Below are 27,297 nucleotides of genomic sequence, written 5' to 3' on the forward strand. Positions count from 1 at the left end.
GATCACCACATTGGTTTGATGTTAACTTTCATTTTGCATTTGAGTTCAGTTTCCAAACCTTTCACAATGGTCTCCATAATTCAAATTTAGTGTAATTAAGTATTGAATCTAACGGATTTGTAACAAAAGGCTGCTCAAAATGTTGGACACTATTATTATTAACATGTTCACTTATTATCATCCTCTCTTTTAGTCTTTTATAATTTGTGTTAGTACTGGTATAACAATTGTGAAGATGGTCATAAACTGAACCGCTCAAAATACAAATAATATTATAAATTTTGTGAGTCTTTCCTAGATTTTTGGACTCCAAATTTATAGAAAATAAATAAATAAACCATAATCAAGGTGCAGAATACTTTAGAGAGGAATCGAGTGACCTTTTTAGGTCTAAAGAGTGGTAAATTATTGGCTTCATGTACACTCATAATTGCAATATCATTGTTAACCGTTTCCTTATAGAAAGCCTACATGCATTTGACTCCACTTTAAACTTGAATAAAATGGGGGCAATTTCAATGGTAATTAGAGGCTTAAAACAATCTCTCTTGCATGTGCTTTCTTTTGTATATTTTGCTTTATCATTATTGTGACTTTAAAACATATTAAAAAATATCTCTTACATATTTCATGGTTAAAAGGGATTGTTCGAATGCTTTGCAAACCTAAATATTGTAATTTATAAATGTGGTGGTTTATATAAATAGCTTTAAAAAAAACTTTAACATAATAAATGTATTCAATTATAATAATTATTATATAGTATACGTATTATGTGGTTGTTCTCATCATGTTATTGGTTTTCCGTTCTTGTCGAAAGTTAATTTGCCTAGAGAGTTTGTCTAAGGGGTTACAAGCTACTTTCAATGAACCTTTCATGACGTTGTGATGGTATATAAACAGATGCTTGTTGACGAAGATTAGAGATCACTAAGTCGGAAATTGACAATTGCATACTTTGGTGTGTGAGTTCTTAGAGTGTCACTCAATTATCTATTACATCATCCTATAATCAAATCTCTATAATAGAATTAAGTTTTCGTTTGAGATTTGTATTCGACGAAATACAACCAAATAATTGTTTATAAGGAAATTCTATGTGTATTCTTGCGTTTAAGTGTATTATTTTTTATGTTTAATCACTTTGTTTCAATTAGTTTAGTAATTTTTAGTGAAATACGACATCAATCCTAGATCGAAGATCAAGGAGATCATCCGATCTTAATGCTACCTCTTACACTCCAGATATTGAGTGTTACGATTGAAATAAACAAGAGAAAAGCCGAAAAATGGCAGTAATTTACAATTGTAGATATAAATCAAAGGGATAATAAATATGAATTAATTACAGATGTGAAATATTCAACGTATGTCATGTAGATCCCTCCTAATCACGTGATATTATCTGGGAATATATAATTATTCCATGTCCTTGATAAAAATTTATTAATATATAATTTAATTATTTGTCAATAGTTTATTGAACTGTTTTTTTTGTAAGCAAATAATATTCACGGGATTTTTGGCTTTGTAACAGCAAAGCACGTCCATTCAATTTTTGCTTTTAGTTGCAGGGCAGACACCCATGTTCATCTGTATTACATTACACATGTATACACTATACATGGCATGTTAATGTGTAAAATCATTTTTTACTTGTCGCGATTCACGTATTTTATTTCGAGGGTAGATGTGTTTATTAAATTACAAGTTGAATTAGATGCATTTTGCATTGAGTTAGTCACACATTTATACATTACATGTATAGTTTGTTCATGTGACGATCCAAAAAAATTAAATGCATCGTTGTTATTAGCTACAATATACCGTTGTAAATGATTTAGAAAGACTATTAAGTTAGCCTTGTAAGAAAGTAACCAAAGAATTTGTTTTCACGAACATACTAGTGTTAAATATTAAGTAATTATTTAAAAATACTTCTTAGAATGTCTGTGTAACAATTGTGTCGATAACTATAAACAACAATGACAATCAAAAATACATACAAAAAAAGAGGCTTTGTATGTATAACATGACAACATACCTTGTGGCCATCAATATATAAAGGATGTTATAGAACTTTTAAATGACTATTATATGTTATGTAAATAAAATTTTCACGATATATTAGTATGCATAACAATAATATGGATCTACTATATTTTTGTATATATAAGTGCACTTAATCTTATATAATAAGAGGCTTAAATAGAAAAATCTCACAAATTTAATCAATTTAAAAAAAACAAAATAGTACAATTTAAAAGTGGGAAGAAAGGAAAGGAACACCTAATGTGATGTGGTAGTAATGATGATACTTTGGAAAAAAAGGATTAAAAGCTAAACTAATTCCAATTTTGACATGTAAAGGTGAAATCTTTTCCCTGATAATAAAATTTTAAATTCATAATCAATATATCTTTTTGGTATCTAACTTCCTTTAATTAGTTGACACAATACTTTGATGAGATGGTAAGATGGTTAAGGTGTAAAATAGAATACATGTGTAAAACCTTATAGAAGGCAAAAGATTAAATTGTTTTAAAAGGAAATAAAAGTTTCATCATCATCATCATCATCATCATCATCATCATCGTCATTGTTAACAGTAAATTTTACCAAGAGCAAAACTATGATAGGGTTTAGGAGAGTAAGATTTAGACAGTCTTACCTCTGCCCCATAAGAATAGAGAGGCTGCTTCCGGTGAGGCCCCCGACTCGATAGTAGTTTTGCATCAAGCATTGGACGTAAGACGCATACACTCAATCATCGGGACACCGGCTGATTGGTGCATATAAGTTTATATATGATAAAACTTTAGTTATATGATATTTAGCATATTTAGATAAAGTGTTTTAAGAATATAAGAGTTATAATTAACGTGAGTGTATGTTTCTCTTTTTAGCTTATAATTAACGTAAACAAGCCAAGCTGAGCATATACTATTAAATGGACTCAAGTCTTAATCTCGAACTCAAGTTATATTCTTGATTCACAAGACACGTGAGTCTAAACAAGCCTATCATATCGACCAAGCCAAACTCTTCACACCCGTAATGGTGTTGGATCGCACCATAATAGAAGGGTTTGCTTTTAACTATTAAAGCAATCATCATAATTGCAAATATTGCTTTTGATTCATGGCATTTTTTGTTGTATGTTTTTGAAAGTTGACCATGCCTTCCAATATTCCAAGAGTAACCCAACTTTCAACTACCCATTTGATTTTGGATAATGTCACATAGGGACCCAAGTTATGCACATCATTATGTTGTACTTGTTTCACGTATCCAAATGTTTTAAGGTCCATTGTATCAACTTATTTTAAAAGTATGTTTAGTTTTATTAATATATATTATAAGGGTGCTGTTACTGTACGCTAATGCTTAACGTACGGTAGGTACGCGAGACGATCAAAGGCAAAAAACAAAGGCAAAAACCTAAAACGCTCAGAAAATGCTCACAAAACCTTAAACGCTCATTAAACGCTCGTTAAAAGTGAAAAATTGATCGATTAACCATCTAAAACTGTTTTTTTCGGTGAAGCAATGATTGATTGGATATGTATTGACGATTCCGAGATGTTTGGATGTGATTTCATGGATTGATTCGTGAAAAACGGAATTCGCGTACGTATTTGTACGATAAGCATTAGTATATTGGATCTTTTCTCTATATTATTACTGTTATTATTATATTATTTTGTAATATGATATTTAACAATGATTTAATACTCTTTTAATCATATACGTTATTACGTATGCAGAATAAAAGACGTGATAACCATGTAGAAACACAAACTAAAATACATCACACAATTACACAAACACAAGTATAATTGTATAAACAAAAGTAACAAAAAGACTAAAGAGGGAAAACTAAATTACATAACTATAGCAAATTGTATTGTATTTCACCGAAGCTTGGTTCTTGTTTGTCTCACAGAAACAGATTGTGGTGTGGGTTTAACCTATTGTTTCGATTGGAGTTATTGAGCTAAGACATATACTTATACTTATGTCAAGAATATACAATTTAAAAGTAGTAATAGCAGTTGCTACTACTAATCAATAAATGAAAATGTCATAGCGTAATGCGCAAGACTTTCAAGGTACATTCATGTCTGAAAATTGGAAAGTGTTCAAAAATAGGGTTTATTGCATCAGGTAATTTCCACTATTGTATAAAAGACAGAAGGTGTGACTCTTTTTAGGTAGGGGGTAGGGCGTTAAAATAGGGACGATAATCATGTCAAGCTATTGGTTTGATGATTGGCATGTCGAATTGTTAATCCAAATAGAACTTGTATAGTTATTTGTGCTAAAACGCTCATCTTATATATGATGCACACTTAAAAGTGTGTAAACATACCATTTATCCAAAATGTGTCAAACTTGTTAACGGATTATAAACAATATGTTAAGTTGTAATCAAGTCATATTAAAGATAAAAAACGGTTAAGCAATTGTAGTATAGGTATTAATCTGATTGTAAACAAGTTGAATTATGAAATATATATTTTAATGTTAATTCTTATTTTAAGTAGGTTGATAGGTCAATCTCCTACAAAATCCAACTAAACACAACTTTTTGAGTTAAACAGTTTGACTCGTATACAACATTTTTGTTAAACGAGTTAGACATACAACCTACAACTGAAAAATTACGTAAAAATTATCACCCATAGTCTATAGAGTTTAAGACCCCAAGATGATGTGGGTCGGGTTTCAAGAGTTATATGGGTGGGTGGGAATGTGGGGCTCCAAAGGTAAATAATTAGATGTTGGGTGGGCCACATGAAAACAATAATTATTTAATCACGCGTTTAAAGCTGTGGGTCTTGGTTAATTAGTGGGCAGATTAAGGAACCCTTTTCTTTATCTTCACTCAAATATTTAATTACTGATATTTTATACTTTAATTAACTTTTTTATTCTTTAGTAGGCACGTAGCTTCACACTTTATGCCCGTAACTTTCGCAGCCCTTATGTTTTCTCGAACGGTGAAAAGAAAATTAGCGAGACACTAGACCAGATGCAATGCAACGACGACAAATGAATTACATTTTGAAATCAAAACGACCTAAATTTCCCTAATTCATCACATGTAGTTTAGCCCTGTTTAATATGTAACCCCAAGTATTTCGTTTGAAACTTAGACCAATATATTTCTTTTACAGTATTAACATATATTTTTTTCATAATCAAATTATTTATCACAAACGTTATTTAAGTTATTTGTTAAATAAAGAAAAAAATTAATAACTTAAAAGGTACCACAAACTGATATGTGAACTTTAGCTACAAACGACTATGGACACATCCACATGATGTGAGCGTTCATTTCTTGCTCATCTGTAACCGTCAAAAATATATATTACTGTTAGGGATAACATCAGTGTTGTACCGATATCGAAAATACTAAAAGGGGAACCAGATATCGTATCGAATCTATCGGTATAGCATTGGTTCGGTATGTTACCGACTCATTACAAAATACTCATATCAATATCGTACATTGGTACCAACAAAGTTATGAAAAAGTGGGTACCATATTTATCGGTACAGATACTCGGTAACAAATACTCACCCTAAAAACTGATGCTTCGAACATTGGCGAAGTTTAATTGGGGCCCGGGTGGCCCCGACTACCTTTGTTTTTTTGCGCAGTAGTGTAAATTTACCGTTTTCAGCCGAAAATTTTTATATGTAGTGTAAGTTTAGCTTTTTTCGGCCAAAAATTTGAGCCCCCCCCCCCTCCCTCGTTTATGAAATTTTGTATACATTTTGAGTTCGGTCCTCCCGGTGCCTCAGTCCAAGCTTCGCCACCTGCTCCGAAGTAGTTTTTCAAAAGAGGAATTACTAAGATAACCATCTCATTTGTCATAAAAGTTTATTTACATGTATTAAAAATATAGAAGAGATACTAAACCAACATATCTTATTTGCTGTACATATTACAAAAAATTCGAAAGTAAGCCAAGATTGGTGTAACATAATGACTATTTCTGGAAAAGCAAACCAAAAGGCCCAAAGATTACACCAGTTAACTAATGGGCTCTGAGAATGAACCCAAAACCAAATTCTTTTAATTGGGTCGCATATCAACTAACAAGGCATTGAGGATTCACTCTCCATTTGCTCCAGTCCAGATTCTTTGAATTAGCCCACATAATAAACCATCGATGCAGACCAATATTAATTCAGAGATGATATCATTCACGTTGTTAAAATACTAAAATATATATAGATAGGCACGTTAAATACAATTTTTACTATCCCAACCACATAAACACTTGTATGAATACATGACATATATATACAAAGAAGAGTGATGGTTATGCGGTTAGATAAAATTCTTATATTTCACGGTTAAAGTAATAGAAATACATATAACAAATTCGGTTTATATATAGATCCTATACAGATTATATATTATATAAACATGTGTAGGTAAACAATTTAAAAAAAAAACATATAGGGTTGATAATTTTTATGTACATAATTTAAGAAATACAAACCATTTTATCAAAAATAAAAAATAATTTGATTTGTTTTTTTTTTCCTTTTCTCACAATAGCCTTGTTTGCCTACAACAATTCATCAAAGAAAATCAGATTTAGTAAAAAGGACTACCATAGTTATGCATAAAAAACATTTAAAAGAAGGCAACATTTTACTTATATAAATATAAAAGTCCACAGTGGTATGACAAGGAAATGAAAATGACTAAATCAATAAAGATGTTAACTAAAACTTAATAGAGAGATTTGATTAATAAGTTTTGAATTAATTAAGCATAAGTCATAACTATTGGTCGTTTAATTGACTGACTGACATGATCAAATCACTAATTTGAAAATACTTAGGTGTTATCTCGGGATGTAATTGATTATTAGAAGGGTCGTTATATGTATATAAAAAATGAGCCATATTTTTGCCTTTTATTTTAATGTTCTAGAAAATCTTGATTTTTAAAATAATTTTGAGTGTGAAAAATATATTCAATACACACTTTTGTTACGGGAGTATGGGCGTAATTATGAAGTGCTCAAGGACGGAACCTTGTGACGACCCTCTTATTAACAAGTTTTGGTTATATCACCTGCCTTAGGTGTTCGTTAGCTATTTGATACAGGCTCAACAAGACTGAACCCGAGCTAGAGCCTATGTTGGAGCTCAATTAATAAACGAGCTTGTGCCCGAGCTTCACATAGCGTGTTAAGCTAGACTTGTGATCCTAAACGAGTTTGCCTCAGGAACTTCTGAAAATACGATAGGAATGTTGTTGAAAGACTTGTCGTTATCAATCTTGCATATGAACGAAAAAATGGCTAGAGTTATCACATTTAAAAGAGAAAAATCCAATTTGCCTCCCTGGAATATATCGACGGGATATGGAATAACTACTGAAAACGAATTTGCGCATGTTGCACGTCTGTGAAATTTGGGCGGGTCAGTCTGTGCCCTTCCCGTCAGTTGACTAACCAAAAAAGGTTGAAATGACCATTTTACCCCTGAGCCTATAATTAAATCTAAAACTTATCTTTCAAATGGTGTAGAGGCCGGGGTTCAAACCCCCGACCTTTGCTTTAACAACAAACAAAACTTACCTTTTGAACTGAACTAATGTTTGTTATACCTATACAAGATGAAATATATATTCATCACTTCCTCATCATCGTCATCATCTCTCTATCTCCATCATCTCCATATACCAAAGTATACAACACCAAATTCCACTGGCAAGAACCGAATCTCCCATCTCACGAAATCATGATGGCTGCTACTAACTGGTTCGATCTCGAATTATTCTTCATCACAACACAAGGCTCATTTTCAAAGGCAACAAACCCTAATTACTACTACTCATATCATTCATAAAATATACATGAAAATATACATGAATTGTCGAATACCTTTATTACAAATACTCCAAATAACCTAATTAACGACTATAAGCTTTCATAATGAAAAACTCCCCAATTCAATTTCTTAAAGAAATTGTCAAACAATTAGCATAGTAATATTAATATTATTATTAATGTTAATAAAACCAAGGCCCAAGAAGAGAACAAGATCAGATGGGATCTTGAAATCGACAAACAATTAGTATGGTAATATTAATATTATATTATTATTAAATGGAGACTTATTAAAGAAAACTATTTGTGGGACTTTAACTACTACTACTTCTGTGCGACGGGGGTAGAGGTGTGACGGAAGGGTGGAGGTGCGACGGTGGTGGAGGTGCGACGGGGAGGGTGGACGGGAGGGTGGAGGTGATGAGGTTGATGATGATAAAGATCATCAGATCTATCTCTCATTATTATTATTAATTTATTATTATTATGTATAATGACAACTTTGCCCTTCGCCATTAACAGTCAACGCTTGGTCAACTGACGGAAGGAGCAAAAAAAACCCGCCGGAGACATCCAATGGTCCACAATGCGCAAATTCGTTTTCAGTGGTTATTCCATATCCCGACGATATAACCCAGGGAGGTAAATTGGAAGTTTCTCCATTTAAAAAGGTTTTATGATCATGCCATTTTGTTGCAAATTTTATTTACAATAGGTGGTTTGTAAAAACCAACCACTATCTGTGTTCTAGCATTTTACTTGTACTTGAGTTATGGTCCTTTGCTTTTTGTCTTCTTCATTCAAGTCCGCTGCTAGCGTAGCTAGTCAGCCGATGGCACAAGTAACTTCCGACTATTGTGCTGCCTCATAAAAAATTAGTTGAAGTTCACTGCTTGAGATAGCATACTACCTAGATGGGATTAGTTTTTCGGTGCCTACCAAGAAACAAGTTGGTTTTCTACAAATACCTAGTTCTAGATCTAGAAAAAAATTGTTACCAAGACCTCTTCAACCTTAGAACAAATGAAAGAAAAGAGCACAATTAGTGTACAATATTCTTAAAAGAAGTATGTCACAGTCACTATATCATGTTTGTTGTTTTTTCTTTTTCATTAAAAAATGTTGTAGAAGCCGCCTGGAGGTTAAATTTAGCAATCATTTGGTGTAGGTTGATCTTTCGCTATATCTAAAAACATATTTTCTATTTATAAACCGAAACAATTTCCATTTGCATTAAAATAACTATGTCCTAATCAACTTAAATCTGCTGACGAGTAACAACTAACAAAGAATGACTCAGTCAAACAAAAATATAGCATCCTAGTTAAAAAAAAAACTGATGGTGTCATCGGTTTAGCGAATAGACGGTTTGTTAGTGATTTTAGCATTATCAGTGACGTTTTAGTATAGCCGGTTTGATCAAATGATAGATCAGAATTAATATAATTGATATGAGTTAAGAGGTGTGATTGCAACAATGGCTCATTCCAAATAATTCTAATTTCGGGTACTGAGAAGGGGAGAACCTCCTTCCTAGGGGGCGAGCCACTGGCAACCGGCCCAAGTCCTGCCGCCTGATGTCCACATCACTATACTAGGTTATTAAGTTAGGGATGTAAACGAGCCGAGCCGAATCGAGACCAAGCCCGACTCGTTTCGAGTTCTTTTTCTAAAGCTCGAGTTCGGTTCTTGAGTTGTTTTTTCAAACTCGGGCTTGAATCGTTTATTATTAATTTATATATGTTTTAGTTATTTTTTAATATAGTTTGAGAAGCGTCTTAAACTAGTCTGAAATTGGCTCGAGCTCATGTAATACCTTGCTAGTTGTAACTTTCTTGTCGTCAAACATCTTATTCCTTATCTTCCAAATACACTACAACGAGACGAGACAAATAGTTTATTTGAAACTTACTTTAGCATGTCTGAATAGGTTATTTGTTTCCTTATCTTATTTGAGTATAATAGGTTCATTTTCAGAATTGATAACTTATTAATTGTAGTCAAAGAAGATGTAATCAGATTAAGATCTCATGATCCGATTATCAAGATCAAGACTGTATACTTTACACATACACACATGTTTGTTTGCATATGCCAATTGACTAAAAAAGAAATCAAATATTTAGGAGAATGATTGGCATGATTACCGCAGTTATTAATATAAAAATCCCATAAAAGAAAGTATTATATTTATACAGTATGAAAGTCCAAAATGACATGAGGGAATCACACGTTGACAAGGAAATGAAAATGACCAATTGGATTAAAATATCAATTAAAACTTTATCAATTACGTTTCTTATTAACTAAGCATAACAACGACCACTGACTTGATCAAGTCATTGATTTGAATATTTAGGTGTTATCTAAGGATGATGCAAATGATAATCACACGTACATTATCAGTCTACATGTATATCAAGCCACTGATTTCTACCTTGTTTCCAATTTACATCTCTAACCAACTCTTATCACTACCAGCATAACTTGTTATTCGATTATCTTCATAAAAATAAAAAAATGAAATAATTAGAAAAAATGGCCCCGAAATATAGCAACAAAATAGTCGCAAATAGAGCACCGCAGTCAGTCAGAAATCGATCAATAGGACCATTTCCTTCCGTCTTAAAGGAACATCGTGTGATGGTAAGATGTCTTCGCTCTATCCTAGTGGTGGTGAGTTTAAATCCTACAAGTTACAGTCATGGATGATTTATACGAGTATTTAGAAGTAGATTAGTTTGCCGTTAAGAAAAAAGATTGTTTGTTACTTTGTTTACAGCTACAAAACAAAACGATACAAAAATGTAGAAAATGATTGGATTGTACACCTATGTCACACGTCAATGTACATTCAAGTAATTACGCCATTATATCATTTTGGTATATGATTTAGAAAGCCGTCTGAAAGTTAAATTTAGCGATCATTAGGTGTAGGTGGCAATCTAATTTAACTATCTCAATTCTCAAGCAAAACATATTTTCAATTATATTATTAATAGTACTAATTAACTTCTTTAAAAAGGTATTATCTTCCTATACTACGTCATATGAATAGAAACAATTTATATTTGTAGTAGAAGTATTATACTTCCAAATTATCTACCGTTAACGAATCAAAAAATTCTTTGATCTATTATATATTTATACAAGTACAATATAATTATTAAAAACGAAAGCTAATCAAATTATATGTTCTAGTAATTAAGAAGATTAATACAATTAATCCTATCTAACTATTTGAGTTGAGATTTCTTAAATTCATCAAACAATCCAAAGGAAGAAACAATTTCAAATCCTTAAATTTCTAGATCACTCCTCGGTTGATTCACCTCAACTTCTTTGCACTTGCATGGCAGTTGTAACTAATGTTAATTTGCAGCAAAAGCTGTACAATAATAAGGTTAATTTCTTGTTTAATTATCGACAAACAATAAAACAAAACATGTTGCTAGAAGTTGCAGTTGGTTGCTTTAGGTTTTAGAAATTGATCAAATGTTCCCCAAAAGTATGCATGGAATCCGGGTTTATCGATCAAGACAGTTTTCGACAACAATTTAGTATTAATTTAGACGTGTTAAAAGCTTTGAATAGGACGCCTGGTTTTGAGGCCATAATTTCTTTGAAATGAAAAGGAAGTAGCAACAAAAGCCATGAACTTGAAGACAAATTGCTACGAAAATTTCATTAATTAATTATTCTATCTTTGTTACTGCCGCCCATAATTATTATATTACTAGTTTTTATCCCCGTATTACGGGGGTTGTTTTATATTATTTGTTCTAATATTTATTTATTTTTTTAATTTATATTTTTTTTATTGTATGAAAGCTAATAATAGACTTTTGGTTTGATAATAAATCGTTTCACAAATAAATGAGATGTTATAACCCGGTTTAAAAGTTATATGGTTTGATGAGACCTAAGACCCGTTTATTTTTTTTACTATGAAATTGGTTTTTAAATTATAAATAATAATTATGAAAGTTAATAATATACTTATGGTTTAATGAAACCCAAGACCCGTTTATTTTTTATACTATCAAATTGATTTTTTAATTTAAATAATATATACATATATATATATATATATATATATATATATATATATATATATATATCTTTTTTAACATTAATAAGATATTATTTTTTATTATATCCTATTTTATAGGATTTTTACATAAATAATTTAGTGAGAATAATTTTTAATTTAATTAGATGTTATAACCCGTTTAAGGAATATCTGGGTTTGGTAAGACCCATACCCATGAATTCGGGTTAAATGCATGAGAAGCCTCCATTTAAAAATCAAGCAAATCTGACGACTCCAAAGAAAGGGGGAGCGACCACATCGCGACACGTAGGATTTTTATGTCTTCGTTTATATTTATTATAGATTATAATCGTGTGGGTTTACGTTGGGTTATCTATTTTAAGAATTAAGTTGTTAATTATGCTTTCCGTTTTGGAGTAACGAAAACGTAAGTGATGCTTTTATAATTTTATCCATAGTTAGTTAACGTTAGGTTATGGTTTTTATAAGATTGAGTTTTTTTTGGTTATTCTAATAAGTTATTGTCAAGCAACCAATGTTTATGAGCGATTTGAAGAACAATTTTTTATCATTCTCGTTTCGGTTCTAATTAATCTTTCTCTTCGAGAAATTTTATTGTCAAGACCGAGCTTCATTTAGGACCATTTTTGTTGGTAAAATCAGGATCTTCATATCGAAAAGAGAAATCTGTAATTTGCCTCCCTGGTTTATATCGTTGCGCGATGGGTTAACCCCAGAAAAAGAATTTGCGCATAATGGACCACCGGATTTCTCGGGCGGGTTTTTTTGACTCCTACCGATAGTTGACCTTCCTTTGACCTGTTAAAAATTGTTGAAATGACCCATTTACCCCTATATCTTCATCTTCATCATCTAACCCAGAAATTTACCTCAAGAACCTTATTTTTTAAATTTGGGGCTTTCTCAAATCTTGTCCATAATCAACAATTCAAATTTCAAATCTTGTTCTAGAGTTACACTATAGCATATTTGTGATACATACAAGAATTTAGAAAAAGAAAATTATAAATTCGTTCTTGGTGTTCTTGGCATCTTCTCTCACACACACAGTGTGTGTGTGTGTTCTTGGTGTTTTAACCTAATATCGGGAAAAACATAAACGAATGAGATATGTGGTCTAAATTGGCAACTGGATGGATGAATATTTAGGATTTATTATTATTATTAGTTTTAAATATCAATTAGTTTTAAAACATACACATGGTTTCTAATTATAGTTTATGCATCTCAAGACTCGGTCTCCTGTATTCTCTATATCCATGTTTTGTTTGACCTTTTTGAGTCTACAGTTTAACTTGACATTTGGAGAAAACTATTTTGTCTTGTTTTAATGATAATCTTTCGTTGATTTAATTTTGTGAAGTTGAATCTATTAATTATCACTAAAACCTCAATCAAACAATAATTTTAAAATATCAATTAGTTTTAAAACATACAGAGTGGGATGGTGGTGGACGGACGGAGGAGTGGGATGGTGGTGGACGGACGGAGAGAATGGAGCTTTCATCGCCACCATCGTCGCCGCCGTCGTGAAACCTAACACCGGCGCTGCTTCATCGGATTCATCAACATCGCCGTGAAACCTAACATCGCCGTCGCGACATCGGATTCATCAACACCGTCGAAACCTAACATCGCCGCCGTCACGCCGTCGTGAAACCTAACATCGCTTCATCGGATTCATAAACACCGTCATGAAACATAAGATCTCCGTCGTCGTGATGGGGGTGGAGGTGCGACGGGGGATGATGATGTGCAGCTTGATGATTATTATTATTATTATTATTAAGAGCCAAATGATGATGATGACTATTACTGCTTTAAATCTTAAACAAGGCTCGAATAATGATGATGATTATTAATGGCATAAACAACTGATATATTCCAGACACATTATTATTATTATTATTATTATTATTATTATTATCATTATTATTAAGAGATGATTACCAAAATGCCCTTGGCATCCGTCAGTCAACTGACGGTCAACTGACCGTAGGAGTCAAAAGAACCCGCTGGAGAAACATAGGAGCCCAAAGTTCGCAAAAATTTTTTCAGGGGTTAACCCATCGCGCGACGATATAAACCAGGGAGACAAAATGCAGATTTCTCTATCGAAAATGAATACACAAAAAGACTACCAATGTTTCATGTTACAGACTAAATTAGATGATTACATTTTGACTTTATATAATCGAGATCTTAGGACACCTACAACCACAAACATTCACAACCTGTCATATCAACTCCACACATCTATATCATATTCCAAACTTTATTTAAAAACACCAATTTTATGTGTGTGTGTGAGAGAGGGGGGGGGGGGTCCACTGCTTGTTTACATAAGCAAACCTCACATAAACAAACTTGCTCCACAATTGTGGAGTCAGAATTTGGGTAATTTGTCCTCTTGGTTCCACATAATCCAGAAGACTAATTAATGAAATCGTTGTACATGCTCTAATTATATAATCGTATATGTATAAAGTTCTGGATGATTAAATTAAAACCAACTTTATAAATCTTTTCATGAATATATTTGAGAAAATAAGTCGGAACGTATTGTTTTTAAGTTTCCATGCTTAAAGAAACAAAGAAATTGATAAGAATTCGACACTAAAAATATGAATAAATTTGACTAAATCTTGATCCTAATATTCAGTAATTATTTAATTATTATTTTTATATTTTATAAGCACGTCTTCTTTTATTATATCCATTCGTTTTTCAACGTGATTTTTTTATTATAAGTTTGATTATAATTTTTTCATGCGTTTGTATTTTTAAATTAAAGAGAAAAACATGTTAGGTGTCAATCCGTGAACAACCATTATTGTTTTTTTGACTTTAATTTAATCTTATTCCTGCCTTAAAAAATTGGATTTAATTATGCAATGCAAACTAGTTCAACAGTTTGATGCTGATTGCGTTTGGTTATGTCATCATGAACAGTCCGTTAGTTCGATAAAGTTTTAACCAAACAAACAAGAACAATGTCATGTTCGGTTTGCTAACATACAAGCGTCATTAATTTTAAACTAGAGCCTAAGCCTCCTCACTAAAGCGTTACACCATCAAGCATTCTAGTGTAAGCCAAGAACTAACCTATAGTGTAGGATATAGACAGTCTAGGGTGTCAACAAATTAAAAGACTGAAGGAGAATATATATACTTGCTAAATGTTTTTTATAAGTAACAAAAGTAACCATATTGTAACACTTTGAACTTAAATAATTCATAGAAACTTTATAAGTTGTTCTTGCATTTTAATCCGTATTTATTTTACATTTTTAACAATCAACACGTGTTTATTTCTTTTGCATTTGATACTTTTAAGTTTATTATGTCTGAGATTGTGGAGTTACTTACCTGAGTTCAACGGGGTATGGATAATAAATTAGTAATGTTATGACTTATGATTACAAGATCAATCATTAATGTAGTTTATAAAATACTTGGTTTTGAAAAATCCAAAATAGCTAGTGGCTCAGCTTGTTACCCGTGATCAATCTTTATACAAATGACTTGATATAAATTTACTACTAGATTTTGTGTGAGCTATTAATTACTAAACAATTAGGGTTTACTAAACTCTAATTAAAATATTCACCATCTTCCTGTTTTTAAACAATGTTTCTTGAAAAGCTCTTAGGAGGGTTTAATGTCACGAGGCTAGTCTACCCAGTGGTGCTTCATACGAGCTTAAGCCCTGGAATATCGAGTGTGAGGGATTTGAATCACGACTAGAGGTGGCAATAAGAGTGGGTTGGTTTGGATTTTGGGTGATGGGTCAGAATGGGTATGGGTCAGGATGGATCTTGGATTTTTAAAATAGAGGGTTAGGATGGATATAGGTCAAAATGGATAAAACTAACCCATCTTGACCCAAGTGAAGGTTGACATACAAAGGGTTTTAAAACCTCCTCAAAAAAATATTCAAAAAGAATATTAAAAAAATAATAACTCAAAATATAAATAAAAAACGCAAAATGTAAAATAACTAAAGTGTGTTCCCCATCCTCCTCGTTCATTGAAAAAAAAACTTTTTGTTCCGGTTCAATTTCGAGTTATTTGGGGTTTTTTTTTCGGTTCGGTTCGATTTTTTTTTCATTTCTGTTGGTTTCGGTATCTGCTCGGTTTCGATTTCTCGTTTTTTCGGTTTCAGTGTTGTTTTGTTTTAGTCAGTTTTTTCGGTTTCATTTCATTTTTTTGTTTCGTTTCGATTAATTTGTTTTATTTTGGTAGGCTACGTTTCAGTTTTTTTATTTCGTTTTGGTAAACATTCTGATTGCCTTTCGCTTTTTTTTTTTTTTCGTTTTTGTCAGTTTTTCGGTTTAATATCGGTTTTTTTGTATCGTTTTGGTCGTTTTTCTATTTCGGTTTAGTTTCGTTTCAGTTTTTTTGTTTCGTTTGTCAGTTCGGTGTTTTTGATTCGTTTTGGTGCGGTTTTTATATTGCATTTAGTTTTTTTATGTTTCCTTTTAGTTAGTTTTTCAGTTTCAATTCGGTTTTTTTGTTTCGTTTCGGTCGTTTTTCTATTTCGATTCAGTTTCGTTTCGGTTTGTTTGTTTCGCTTTGGTCGGTTCAGTGTTTTTGTTTTGTTTTGGTCAGGTTTTAGTTGCATTCCCTTTTTTTTTGTTTCGTTTTGGTCGTTTTTCAATTTCGGTTCGTTTCGTTTTGGTTTTTTTGTTTTGTTTCAGTCGATTAGGTGTTTTTGTTTTGTTTTGGTCGGTTCGGTGTTTTTGTTTTGTTTTGGTCCGCTTTTCAGTTGCATTTTGCCTTTTTTTTTGTTTCGTTTTGGTTAACTTTTCGGTTTCATAACGGTTTTTTTGTTTCGTTTTGGTCGGTTTTCTATTTCGATTCAGTTTTGTTTTGGTTTAGTCGATTCAGTGTTTTTGTTTAGTTTTGGTTAGCTTTTCGGTTGCATTTCGCTTTTTTTGTTTCGATTTTGTCAGTTTTTCGGTTTCATTTCGTTTTTTTTGTTTTGGTCGTTTTTCTATTTCGGTTCAGTTTCATATTAGTTTCGTTTTAGTCAGTTCAGGGTTTTTGTTTCGTTTTGATTGTTTTTTGGGTTTCGGATGAGTTTTGTTTCGCACATGATAGTTTGGGTATTTTGAAATAGATAAATTTTGGAAAACTTGGATATTTTGTTTTGACCCATTTTAACCTATAAATGAAACTCACTTGTATATTTTCAACCCATCCTGACCCACTTGTAGAATTTTTATGATCCATCATAACTCATTTTACTTTTAAAGTTTATCCATCTTAACCCAAAACAACCCATTTGGGTTGGGTTTGCCACCCTTAATCACGACCAAAGGCGAAGGTTAGTTAGGGCCGGGGGTGGCCCCGGGCCACCCTGTTTTTTTTGTGTGGTAGTGTAAATTTATCCATTTCGACCGAAATTTTTTATACGTAGTGTAAATTTAGTTGTTTTCGGCCGAAAATTTGAGCCCCCCCGCCCCAATCGTTTATGAAATTTTGTATACATTTGAGTCCGGCCCCCTTGGTGTCTTTAACTAGCTTCGCTAAGGTAAAACTTCTGGCCACCTTACCAAAAGTGGTGATGGCATCATTACATTACCTTTTTTTTAAATAAAGAAAACGTAATTTGTTTTTATTCATTACATATTGCTAGTAATTTACCAGTTATTAGAGCATTCACATCTCATCCCCTATAATTATGTGTGGAGAGTTTGTAAATTATGGGGTGGGGTTGTGAGTGAATGAGTGATTGTGAGTGTAAATTATAAGGTGGAGAGAGAAATGTAGTGATTTTTTGTATATTTGGGGAAACATTTGGGGAACATTGTTTGCCCCTATTTATTTTTTAATATTTGTTTGATTGGATGTGAGTAGAGGAGAGAGAAAACTGTAATGATAAAGGTATAAAAAATATTATTTAATTGAAAGGAGAGAGAAATGTAGTGTTTTTTAGTGTAATTATAGAGATTGGGATAGGGAATGGGATGTGAATGCTTTTATATCCTAAAACAAGATCCAAAGCAGAAACGTTTGGATCATCCTAAAAGTTTTCTTATTTGCTCCTTGTAGAGGTAGGGTATGAAACCCACCATTTGGCTAAGTATGAGACTAATTGCATCCGCCGGGCGGAACACTAGACGCCAGGAAGCCACTAACGCAAGGCGTAGTGCATGGCACGAAGAGTGGAGTCCAATATAGCTTTTCCTGACACCTCGGGAATGGTAATGCAAAGGTCCCACCAGCATGGGACAAAAAGATGGTAACCCACATAGGGATAAACACCAAACCAATGGGGATTGGACAACACATAAAGGATGGTACGAACAGTACAATCAAATCCTTGTCAAATAGCCATGATACCCACCAACTTCCACCAACCACCACGACCGCACGAGTGAGGAATATTATTGGTGGAGAACCTGACAACGTGGTTGGTCACACTCTCTCTCCTCCGACTATAAATACCAGTAAACCTCTAAATGGTAAAGGATATACTCACTCTCACTATCACTATCAAATTATACCCTCTCGTATAATCAAATACTGATTCTCAAGCCGGAGGTGGTTACGAGAGAATCCCCCCCCCCTCCTCGTAACGAGCTCACGGTGTTCTATTTTGCAGGATACACTTGTCTGCGCCATGAAGGTTTTACAACCCATCGTGTAGAATACGTAACCATTACCCTCGGACTAACGTGTTAGATCTTGAGGGGTGGATTTGTGTTTCTTCATTGGCGCCATCCGTGCATATAGCTAGAACAGTGACTCACTCCGTTCTTGGCTTAGATGAGTGGCAAGACTACACCGAAGGAGGTTGGTCAAAAAACCAACCTCGAAGGAAACATCGAAAACCTAGACGTAGAAAATACGGACGGAGGTCTCCTTAACGCCTCCACCGTTCACCCTACAATGACAGATAAAAAGCAAGCAAAAGCGCGTTCAAAAACAGCTATGCCGCCAGACATCATGGCATGGCTCGAGGCTGAGCAACAAAAGTTGAGAGACAAAGTACAAGAAAAAATGAAGTCCGTTGTAAAACCTAGATCACTGTTTGATACAGATTCTAGTAGCAACGAGGAAGAAGAATCTGAAGAAAACTCAACACCGGCTCGGGCGAAAACACCAGTCGCCAAAACGTCTCCTGCTAAGCAGAACAGCAAAGCAGGAGAGAAATCTCAGAGGTCGAACCAAAAGGCAGACTCACGCCTAGACGACCCTGACTATGAAGAAAGCTTGAAAGGACCAGAGGCCAGAAAATTAGTAAAGTACCACCCAGAAGCGGCGGTAGAATTTTCCAAACCATACCGGCCAACAACATCGGCGGGAAAATCAAAGTTCATGGCAAGAATAGCCGAAGCTGAACTACCAGAAAATCCCAAAATCCCGCCAACGGTGGGTCAATATGATGGTATCTCAGATCCAGATGATCACTTACAAACCTTCACTGCGGCGGGGTTAGTATCAGGATGGATCATGCCGTTATGGTGCCATATCTTCACGCTAACCCTAGTAGGAGCCGATAGAGCATGGTTCGAAAGATTACCGGATAATCAAATCACAAGCTGGGAAGACCTATCGAAAAAGTTCACTCAACAGTTTAGCCAGCAACGGCGACATATCAGTGACCCAGCATATATTCTGAACGTCATCAGAAAAGATAATGAAACGCTTGAAGACTTCATCACTAGATTCAACCAAGAAGGCCTGAACATCGGTGGCGTAAGCGAAGAACTTCTGCGGGAAGCCTTTCTCCAAAACGTAAAATGCGACGACCTCATACGGAACCTTACGGGTAGAGATGGCATGTCGCAGAGATGGGACGATGTTATGACCGTGGCAAGAGATACGTGCGAATGGAAAAAAGTTCGGGAAAAGAATTGGCGAAGAACGATGCCAGGAACGACATTAATAGGGCCCGCCAGGGCAAAAGAATGTCCTCCGTATGGTCAAGGTTGAACAGCGAAAGAGAGTCCACATTCGATCCATCCAAAGCAAGACAAAAAGGTCAATCAAGTACGCCCCAAACGAACGGATCTAGATGGACCCCGCTGACAAGAAGCCCAGCCCATATAATGTACAACGAAGGGATCCAACTGAAGAAGCCGACACCAGTTAAACAACAGGCACAGACATGAAAAGTTATTGCGACTTTCATGAGCAACATGGCCACACGACAAATCAGTGTATCAACTTGAAGGAGGCGATCGAAGAATGTGTCAAAAATGGCAAACTGGATCACCTTGTGAGAAACATACAAGGGAAGTACAGACGCCCACCTCCAAAAGATGGCGGAAGACCAGAAAAGAAGATCAAAGACCTACACGCTAACATGATCTCGAGCAACGTTCAGAACAAGAAAAGGAGGACAGAAGGGGCGCCATGGAAGGAAGAACAAGTTATCTTTCCAAGAGTCAGAGGAGGGGCGAACAAAAGGGCACCTTTAGTAATTACAGCCGTTTTTGGAAATTACAGAACGCCGCGTTTCTTTATCGACACAGGGGCAACGTCCAATATCATGTACCGCCAGTGTTTCAACCTGGTAGACGAAGGAGACAAACGCCGGTTAACAACAGTTAACGCCCCAATCACGGGATTCAACCAGAGTATCGCATACCCTCTAGGACAACTGACATTCCCAGTCGAGCTAAGCGATGGGCTCCACTCCCGAACAGAAGAGGTGGATTTCCTAGTAATGGAAACTTCTCACCCACAATACGATATAATCTTGGGAAGAGAAGCCATTGGGGACTTCAATGCCACCCCGTCAACAGCACATGGGATAGTCGGAGTACCAAACCCCGACCGGGATAGCGATGATCCACGCCAACAAAGAATGCAACATGGCGGAAAGAAAAGCATCAAAAGTGCAAAAAACGAACAAGATCAAAGAAGCGGAAAAGTGGGTGCTCAACAAGAGATTCCCAGAGCAAAGCATAACCATTGGCCCAAACATCTCAGAAGAAGCACGCGCAGCGCTCAAAACCTTATTACTCAAAAACATCGATGTCTTTGCCTGGACGCCAGCAGATATGAGGGGATTCCCAAGAATCAAGGCGGAACATGAGTTAAAAGTTAGCCCAAATTTCGTCCCGGTCGTACAAAAGCAAAGAAAGATGGGGCCAGAACAGGCAAAAGCCTGTGATGAGCAGGTCCAGCAACTGATCGATGCAGGTATAATAAGAGTAATTCAGTACCAAACTTGGGTAGCGAACCCGGTAATGGTACCCAAAGCGAATGGCTAATGGCGCATGTGTATCGATTTCAAGGACCTGAATAAGGCGTGCCCGAAAGATTGCTACCCTCTGCCAGAAATCGACCTTAAAGTTGACGCACTGGTACCCTTTCAGTTCAAGTGCTTTTTAGATGCCTACAAGAGGTACCATCAAATCCACATGGCGACAAAAGACCAAGACAAAACAGCGTTAAGAACAAACAGTGGAACATATTGTTACAAAATGATGCCATTTGGCCTCAAGAATGCCGGGTCTACGTACCAAAGGTTGATGGACAAAGAGTTTAAACATCAAACTGGGAGGAATTTGGAAGTTTACATGGACGATCTCGTCATTAAAAGCAAGAAAGAAGAAACCATGTTAAAAGATATAGAGGAAACCTTCAACACTCTAAGGTCAATAAGCATGAAGCTCAACCCAGGGAAATGTTCCTTCGGCATGGAAGAGGGAAAATTCCTAGGAGTAATCGTGACGAGTGCAAACACTCAATGGCCGGTTAGTTGCATTGAATAGGTTTTTGTCTAGTCATGCTGAAAAGTCATTCCCGTTCGTCTCAACCTTGAGAAATTGCCTTAAGAAGTCTCAGTTCCGATGGACGGAAGAAGCGGAAAAAGCATTCCAAGAAATCAAGTCACGCCTGGAAGTGCTGCCAACACTCACAGCGCCCAAAGCTGGAGAACCATTAGTAGTATACTTAGCAGCATCAGAAAAAACAGTCAGCGCAGTCTTAATGGTGGAAAGGAATGGCATTCAAACGCCCATTTATTACATAAGTCGAACTATGGCTGATGCAGAAACCAGATACTCCACCTTGGAAAAGTTAGTCTTATCCTTGGTCCAGACAGCGCGACGTTTAAGAAGATACTTCCAAGGCCACCCAATACATGTTCTCACCAACTTTCGATTGCAAAATGTACTGAGCAACCCAGAATTGTCTGGGAGGCTCGCTAAATGGGCGATAGAATTGGGAGAATATGCCATCGAGTTCAAACCAAGGCCAACAATAAAAGGCCAGGTTTTGGCTGATTTCATCGTAGAAATCCCTCAAGAAAAAGAAGAAGAATGTAAAAAAGAAATCGAAGCCCCCGTGGATCAAAAGCAAGACAAAGTCTGGAAGATGTTCACAGACGGAGCCTCCAACGACGAAGGCGCGGGAGCAGGCCTAAAAATAACCAACCCAGAAGGGCAACATTTTACGTACGCATTACGCCTAGAATTCAAAAGCACAAACAATGAGGCGGAGTACGAAGCATTGTTAGCAGGGTTGAAAATCGCTAAAAAACTTGGGGCCCGCCATTTGGAAGCACATGTGGATTCCATGTTAGTGGCAAACCAAATTGAAGGATAATACGACGCGAAGGACAACAAGATGGCATCATACCTGGCGCAAGCTAAGGCGCTAATGGCAACTATCGCCACATGCAAGGTGAAACACATCAATAGAAGCGAGAACAAACAAGCTGGCGCCCTAAGCAAACTCGCATCCGTTGGATTTGAACACCTTGCAAAAGATGTCCGCATCGAAGTCCTGACAACACCTTCAATAGTGAACAGAGAAATTCTCGTCTGCTCAGAAACAGAAAACAGTTGGATGACACCAATCATCAACTACCTCGCGATAGGTATCTTGCCAGATTAGAAAGAAGATGCGCGGAAGATCCGCCATAAAGCGTTGAATTACACAATCCAAGGAGATATCCTGTATAGGCGATCATACTTGGGTCCACTTCTCAGATGCGTAGACCCACAAGATGCAAATTATCTGCTCAGAGAAATCTATGAAGGAATATGTGGCATACACGCAGGTCCGAGAATGGTGGTGGCAAAAATCATGAACACGGGATACTATTGGCCAGGCATGCATGTTGACGGAGAAAGAATTGAGAAAATGCAGTGCTTGTCAACGCCATGCACCAAACACCCTGCGTCCGAAAAACGCCATGATACCGGTAAGAGCTTCTTGGCCATTTCAGAAATGGGCAATTGATATAACTGGAACATTTCCAGAGGCGCCAGGCCGCGTGAAATTTTTTATCGTAGCGATCGATTACTTCACAAAGTGGGTCGAAGCAAAGCCGGTGGCAACAATCAACGCAACGAGCATCAAGAAGTTTATCTGGGAGTTTATAATTTGTCGGTTTGGATTACCCATGAGCTTAGTCAGTGACAACGGAACACAATTCGCTGACCAACATATCCAAAAATGGTTGAAAGAGCTCAATGTCATGCAGACATTCACTTCTGTTGCTCATCCACAAGGGAATGGCGAAGTAGAACGCGCCAACAGAACAATCGTTGGCGGAATCAAGAAAAGATTAGCAAACCACAAATCCGGATTGGTAGATTAGCTACCTCACGTACTATGGGCCATAAGAACACACAAAAAAACAAGCAACGCGGAAACGCCGTTCAGCCTAACTTATGGTACCGAAGCAATGATCCCCGCCGAAGTTGGCGTCCCATCGCCAAGAATCACAATACCGAAAGACAACGACGCAGAAAGGAAGTTAGACCTAATGCTTCTTGAAGAGCGTCGAGAGTTGGCGGCAATAAGAGAACAAAATTACAAACGCCAACTACAAAAGTATTACAACGCTAAAGTGAAAATATGTGAGTTCAACATCGGAGATTATATCCTTCGCAACAACGAGGCATCAAGAGCACAACCGCAAGGCAAGCTAGCACCATCTTGGGAAGGCCCACACCAGATCAAGGAAGTATTGGGAAAATGCGCCTACACTTTGATGCACCTTGATGGCTCAACGATTCCTAGAACATGGAACGCAGCACAATTACGAAGATGTTATATGTAAATCGATTCCAATTGTAAAAACAGGTCAAGGGTCAAATATGAATGGAAATGATACTCCGCATTTCACAAGACAAACCTTCTCATTTATAAGCAAAAATTTACAAGCGAGCGCTTACGCCCACAAAAAAAAAAGGAGAAATACAGAAAAAGAACATAAAAGAAAAAGCCTAATCTACATCGTTGACACTCCTTCCAGAGTCAGCGACAGAAATATCCTCTTGATCACCAGCAGGAGCGGTGGAAGGACCAGCCTGCGAAGGCTCAAGCAAATTCCTCAACAGCTGCACGCCATTCTCTTCCTTGGCATACTGAGCAACTTCAGAAAGAATAGAAAACGTGAGGGAATCATAGTCCGTCTCAGCAGCAGCATACTCCTTTTCCACGTCAATGGCGTGAAGGGCATATGCCTCAAGTGGAAGGTTGTTGCGCAAATGCGCAATACCATCATGAAAACCAGCCTTATGACCAAGCTTTTGAGAAGCATTGACAAGGGCTCCAACGCAGCGCGTTAAATCATTATCACTAATGATGCGTTGAGTAACCTAAACAAAGGAAAACATCATCAGAGTAAATAAAAAAAAAATATAATAATAAGGGGGAAGAGCAACGAAAGAAGATAATACCTTGAAAATAGCATGCTTCAGCAACCAATCGCGGTCGGCAGTGGTGGCAGCAAGCTCAGAGGTCAAAACCTTAATGGCCTCCTCATTAGAAGCTAGCGTATCAGCCAACTTACCAGCATCCGCCTTCCTCACCGCGGCTTCCGTCTCCAACTCTTCAATACGCTTGCGAAAGTCAGCGTTTTCACTCTCGAGTCGAGCGGAAGCCTCCTTGGCAGCAACAGCGCGGCTGCGTGCGTCCGCAAGATCAGCGTTTGACTTCTTGCACGCAGCCTCAAACTCCTTATAGCGGGCAGCGCGGTCGCGGGCAGACTCTGCCAGGTCTGCCTCAGCCTTAGCCAATTTCGCTTCAACATCGCATAAAGCTTGGCGATGATCAGCTGATTCTTTACCCGCTTTCCAGGCGCCGGCCTCGGCGTCTTTCACCAACTGCTCCATCTCTCTCATTCGAACACCGGCATCGATTTGTCCTCATGAAGGGCAAGGTTTTCGCGCAGCAACTCCGCAAAACAAGAGAAGGTCTGGAATTGGTGAAAAGTAGCATCAGAGTACAAAGTGCATCGGGGATGGATCTTACGAGCAATGCGCTCACCGGGAGGAACGACATACTCCAAAAACTCGGAACAGGTAGCGGGATCCTTAAAATTGGCCCTACAATTAACCTTCCAGCGGGGGCGGAAAACTTGGCTCGCCTCCATGGAGTCGTAGGGGTCCATATCCACATCCAGTACACCCCCACTCAAATATCCGCTGAACCCGCCGCTGCTACTGCCTGGGATTTCGAAAAATTTACCCTTCACCGTCGCACCAAGGAGAAAAGGAGGCAACGGCACAACCTCATCACCATCAAGAATTAAAGTCTTATCCGGTGAGGACTGTCTTGATTTCAAAAAATCAGCGACAGAGAGACCCGCTGATTCAAGACTAACCTTAGGCGATTCGTCCACAATCGCCTTCATTGGTTGCACAGACGACGCCGGCAGCGAGACAACTGGAATTGACCCAGTTGAAGCACGAACAGTCGTCACAATGGTCTCGGCCTCAGACGGGCCAACCACACCCGCCATCATTGGCAAACTCAGTATCTGTACAGTTGGCCCAGCCTCCGACAAGCTGCCAACACCTGTCATCATCGGCAAACTGGCAAAAAGAGACGCCAGAGAAGATGTAACGTCAAAAGTTGCAGGAGAAACAGTCGATGAAGAAATCGCCATCAAACCTGAAATAAACAAATGATTTCAGAGAAGGTCTAAGTTTGATCAAAAGAAAGAGTAGAAAAACATGTAGCTGACGATTTAACAAAACCACGCTTGACAAAACCGCCAAGATGAGGTTTCTTGACGACGCGGAAGACTTCTTCATCATCTTCATTAATCATAGGTGTGGGACCCAAATGGCATGGAACAGTGAACGCCCCACCCGCTGAGGAGGAAGAGGAAGAAGATGGACCGGTAGATACGAAACTCGTATCCACAACGGTTCCAGAAGCTGCAGCTGCAGAAAACACATCAGTCGCCACCAAAATGGGAGTGGCAACCGATGTGGTTAGCGCAGACACAGCAACCACAGGCTGTGAATCTGTCGGCGAGGAGAAGCCAACAGAAACCTGGGCGGAGGTGGTTGGGGAAGACGCCACGCTGGCACTCACACTGAGTGCTTCAAGCAATGAAACCGACGACGACACCGGAACCCCAAAGGGAACGACAGAGACCTCGACGACATCGTCATCATCATCCACGGCGTCTCTTGCGGCGGCGTCTATCGGAAACGCAACCGTCTCCCCACCACTGCGTTGTGCGCCCCTACCACTGCACTTAGGAAGGCGCACAACGTTAGATCGTCTACCTGAAAAGGAGAATGAAACGTTAGTAAAATAAACAAAGCAAACGGTGGAAACAGTTAAAGAACTTACCACTCTGAAGGGTAACAGAACTAGGAGGTGGCAGCGGCCGCGAGGCAGGTGATCGCCCCATAGGAAGAGGAAACACAAAGTTTCGAGCGGTCCGAGTAAGGATCGGCTCTTCACGGGGACCTAACTCCCTTCGCCCCAGCATCTTAACGCCCTTAGCTGCAGGATGTAGGAGGAGCATGCGGTCATCCACCTCTGAAGAAAAACAAGTTACGATATCAAACAAAAATAAAAATTATATAATAACAATAATAATAAATACTAACCTTGACCGCCATTAAGAATGACCGGTACGAAAGCCGCATCATCCCATATACGACTCAAGTCGAATAACATCAATGCGCGCTCCGAATAATGACGGAGTGGAGACTGGCTAGCCTGCAAAGTGGTGAACCAGTCTGAACCGGAATAAGGAACCACTTTCGGCTCAGGAAGCTCTTTCACATCCGTGAAAAACATGGGATGTGGCACCACACGAGCGGAGACGTAGAAGAACACACTCTTCCACTCATGCAAACTGGGTGGTGCATCCAGAGCAATGGCCTTTGCACCAGGGCGGGTGTGCAAGTTATACCATCCCTGGGCAAAACGCCACCGATAAAAAGCCGATAACCAATCAGCCGTCGGAGTAATACCGAGACAATGACAGGTATATTCGAAATGGCGAAGACGATCCATTCTGAACGGGTGAATCTGGCTAAGATGCCACCCAAAAACACCCAGAACATCCACAAAAAATCGGGTAAGGGGCAAACGAAAATTGCCCAAAAAGAAATACTCCCGATACACGGAAAT

At 37.2% G+C, this 27,297-nt stretch overlaps 1 protein-coding gene across 1 annotated transcript; it reads left to right on the top strand.

Moving 5' to 3' along the window:
- The first annotated feature begins 21,942 nt into the window (after window positions 1-21,942).
- Window positions 21,943-22,509, top strand: LOC143578536 (uncharacterized). Its single transcript, XM_077062090.1, has one exon. The coding sequence runs from the start codon at window positions 21,943-21,945 to the stop codon at window positions 22,507-22,509; it is 567 nt and encodes a 188-aa protein (XP_076918205.1).
- Window positions 22,510-27,297: the final 4,788 nt, after the last annotated feature.

Source organism: Bidens hawaiensis, unplaced genomic scaffold (assembly GCF_021521415.1).
Source record: "Bidens hawaiensis isolate Kalapana, Puna unplaced genomic scaffold, B.hawaiensis_p1.1 tig00029289_1, whole genome shotgun sequence".
In the NCBI taxonomy this organism is placed as follows: Eukaryota; Viridiplantae; Streptophyta; class Magnoliopsida; order Asterales; family Asteraceae; genus Bidens; species Bidens hawaiensis.

What these genes read in the sequence shown, in the direction of transcription:
- LOC143578536 (XM_077062090.1), top strand. Translation starts at nt 21,943, where the DNA reads ATGGCTGATGCAGAAACCAGATACTCCACCTTGGAAAAGTTAGTCTTA.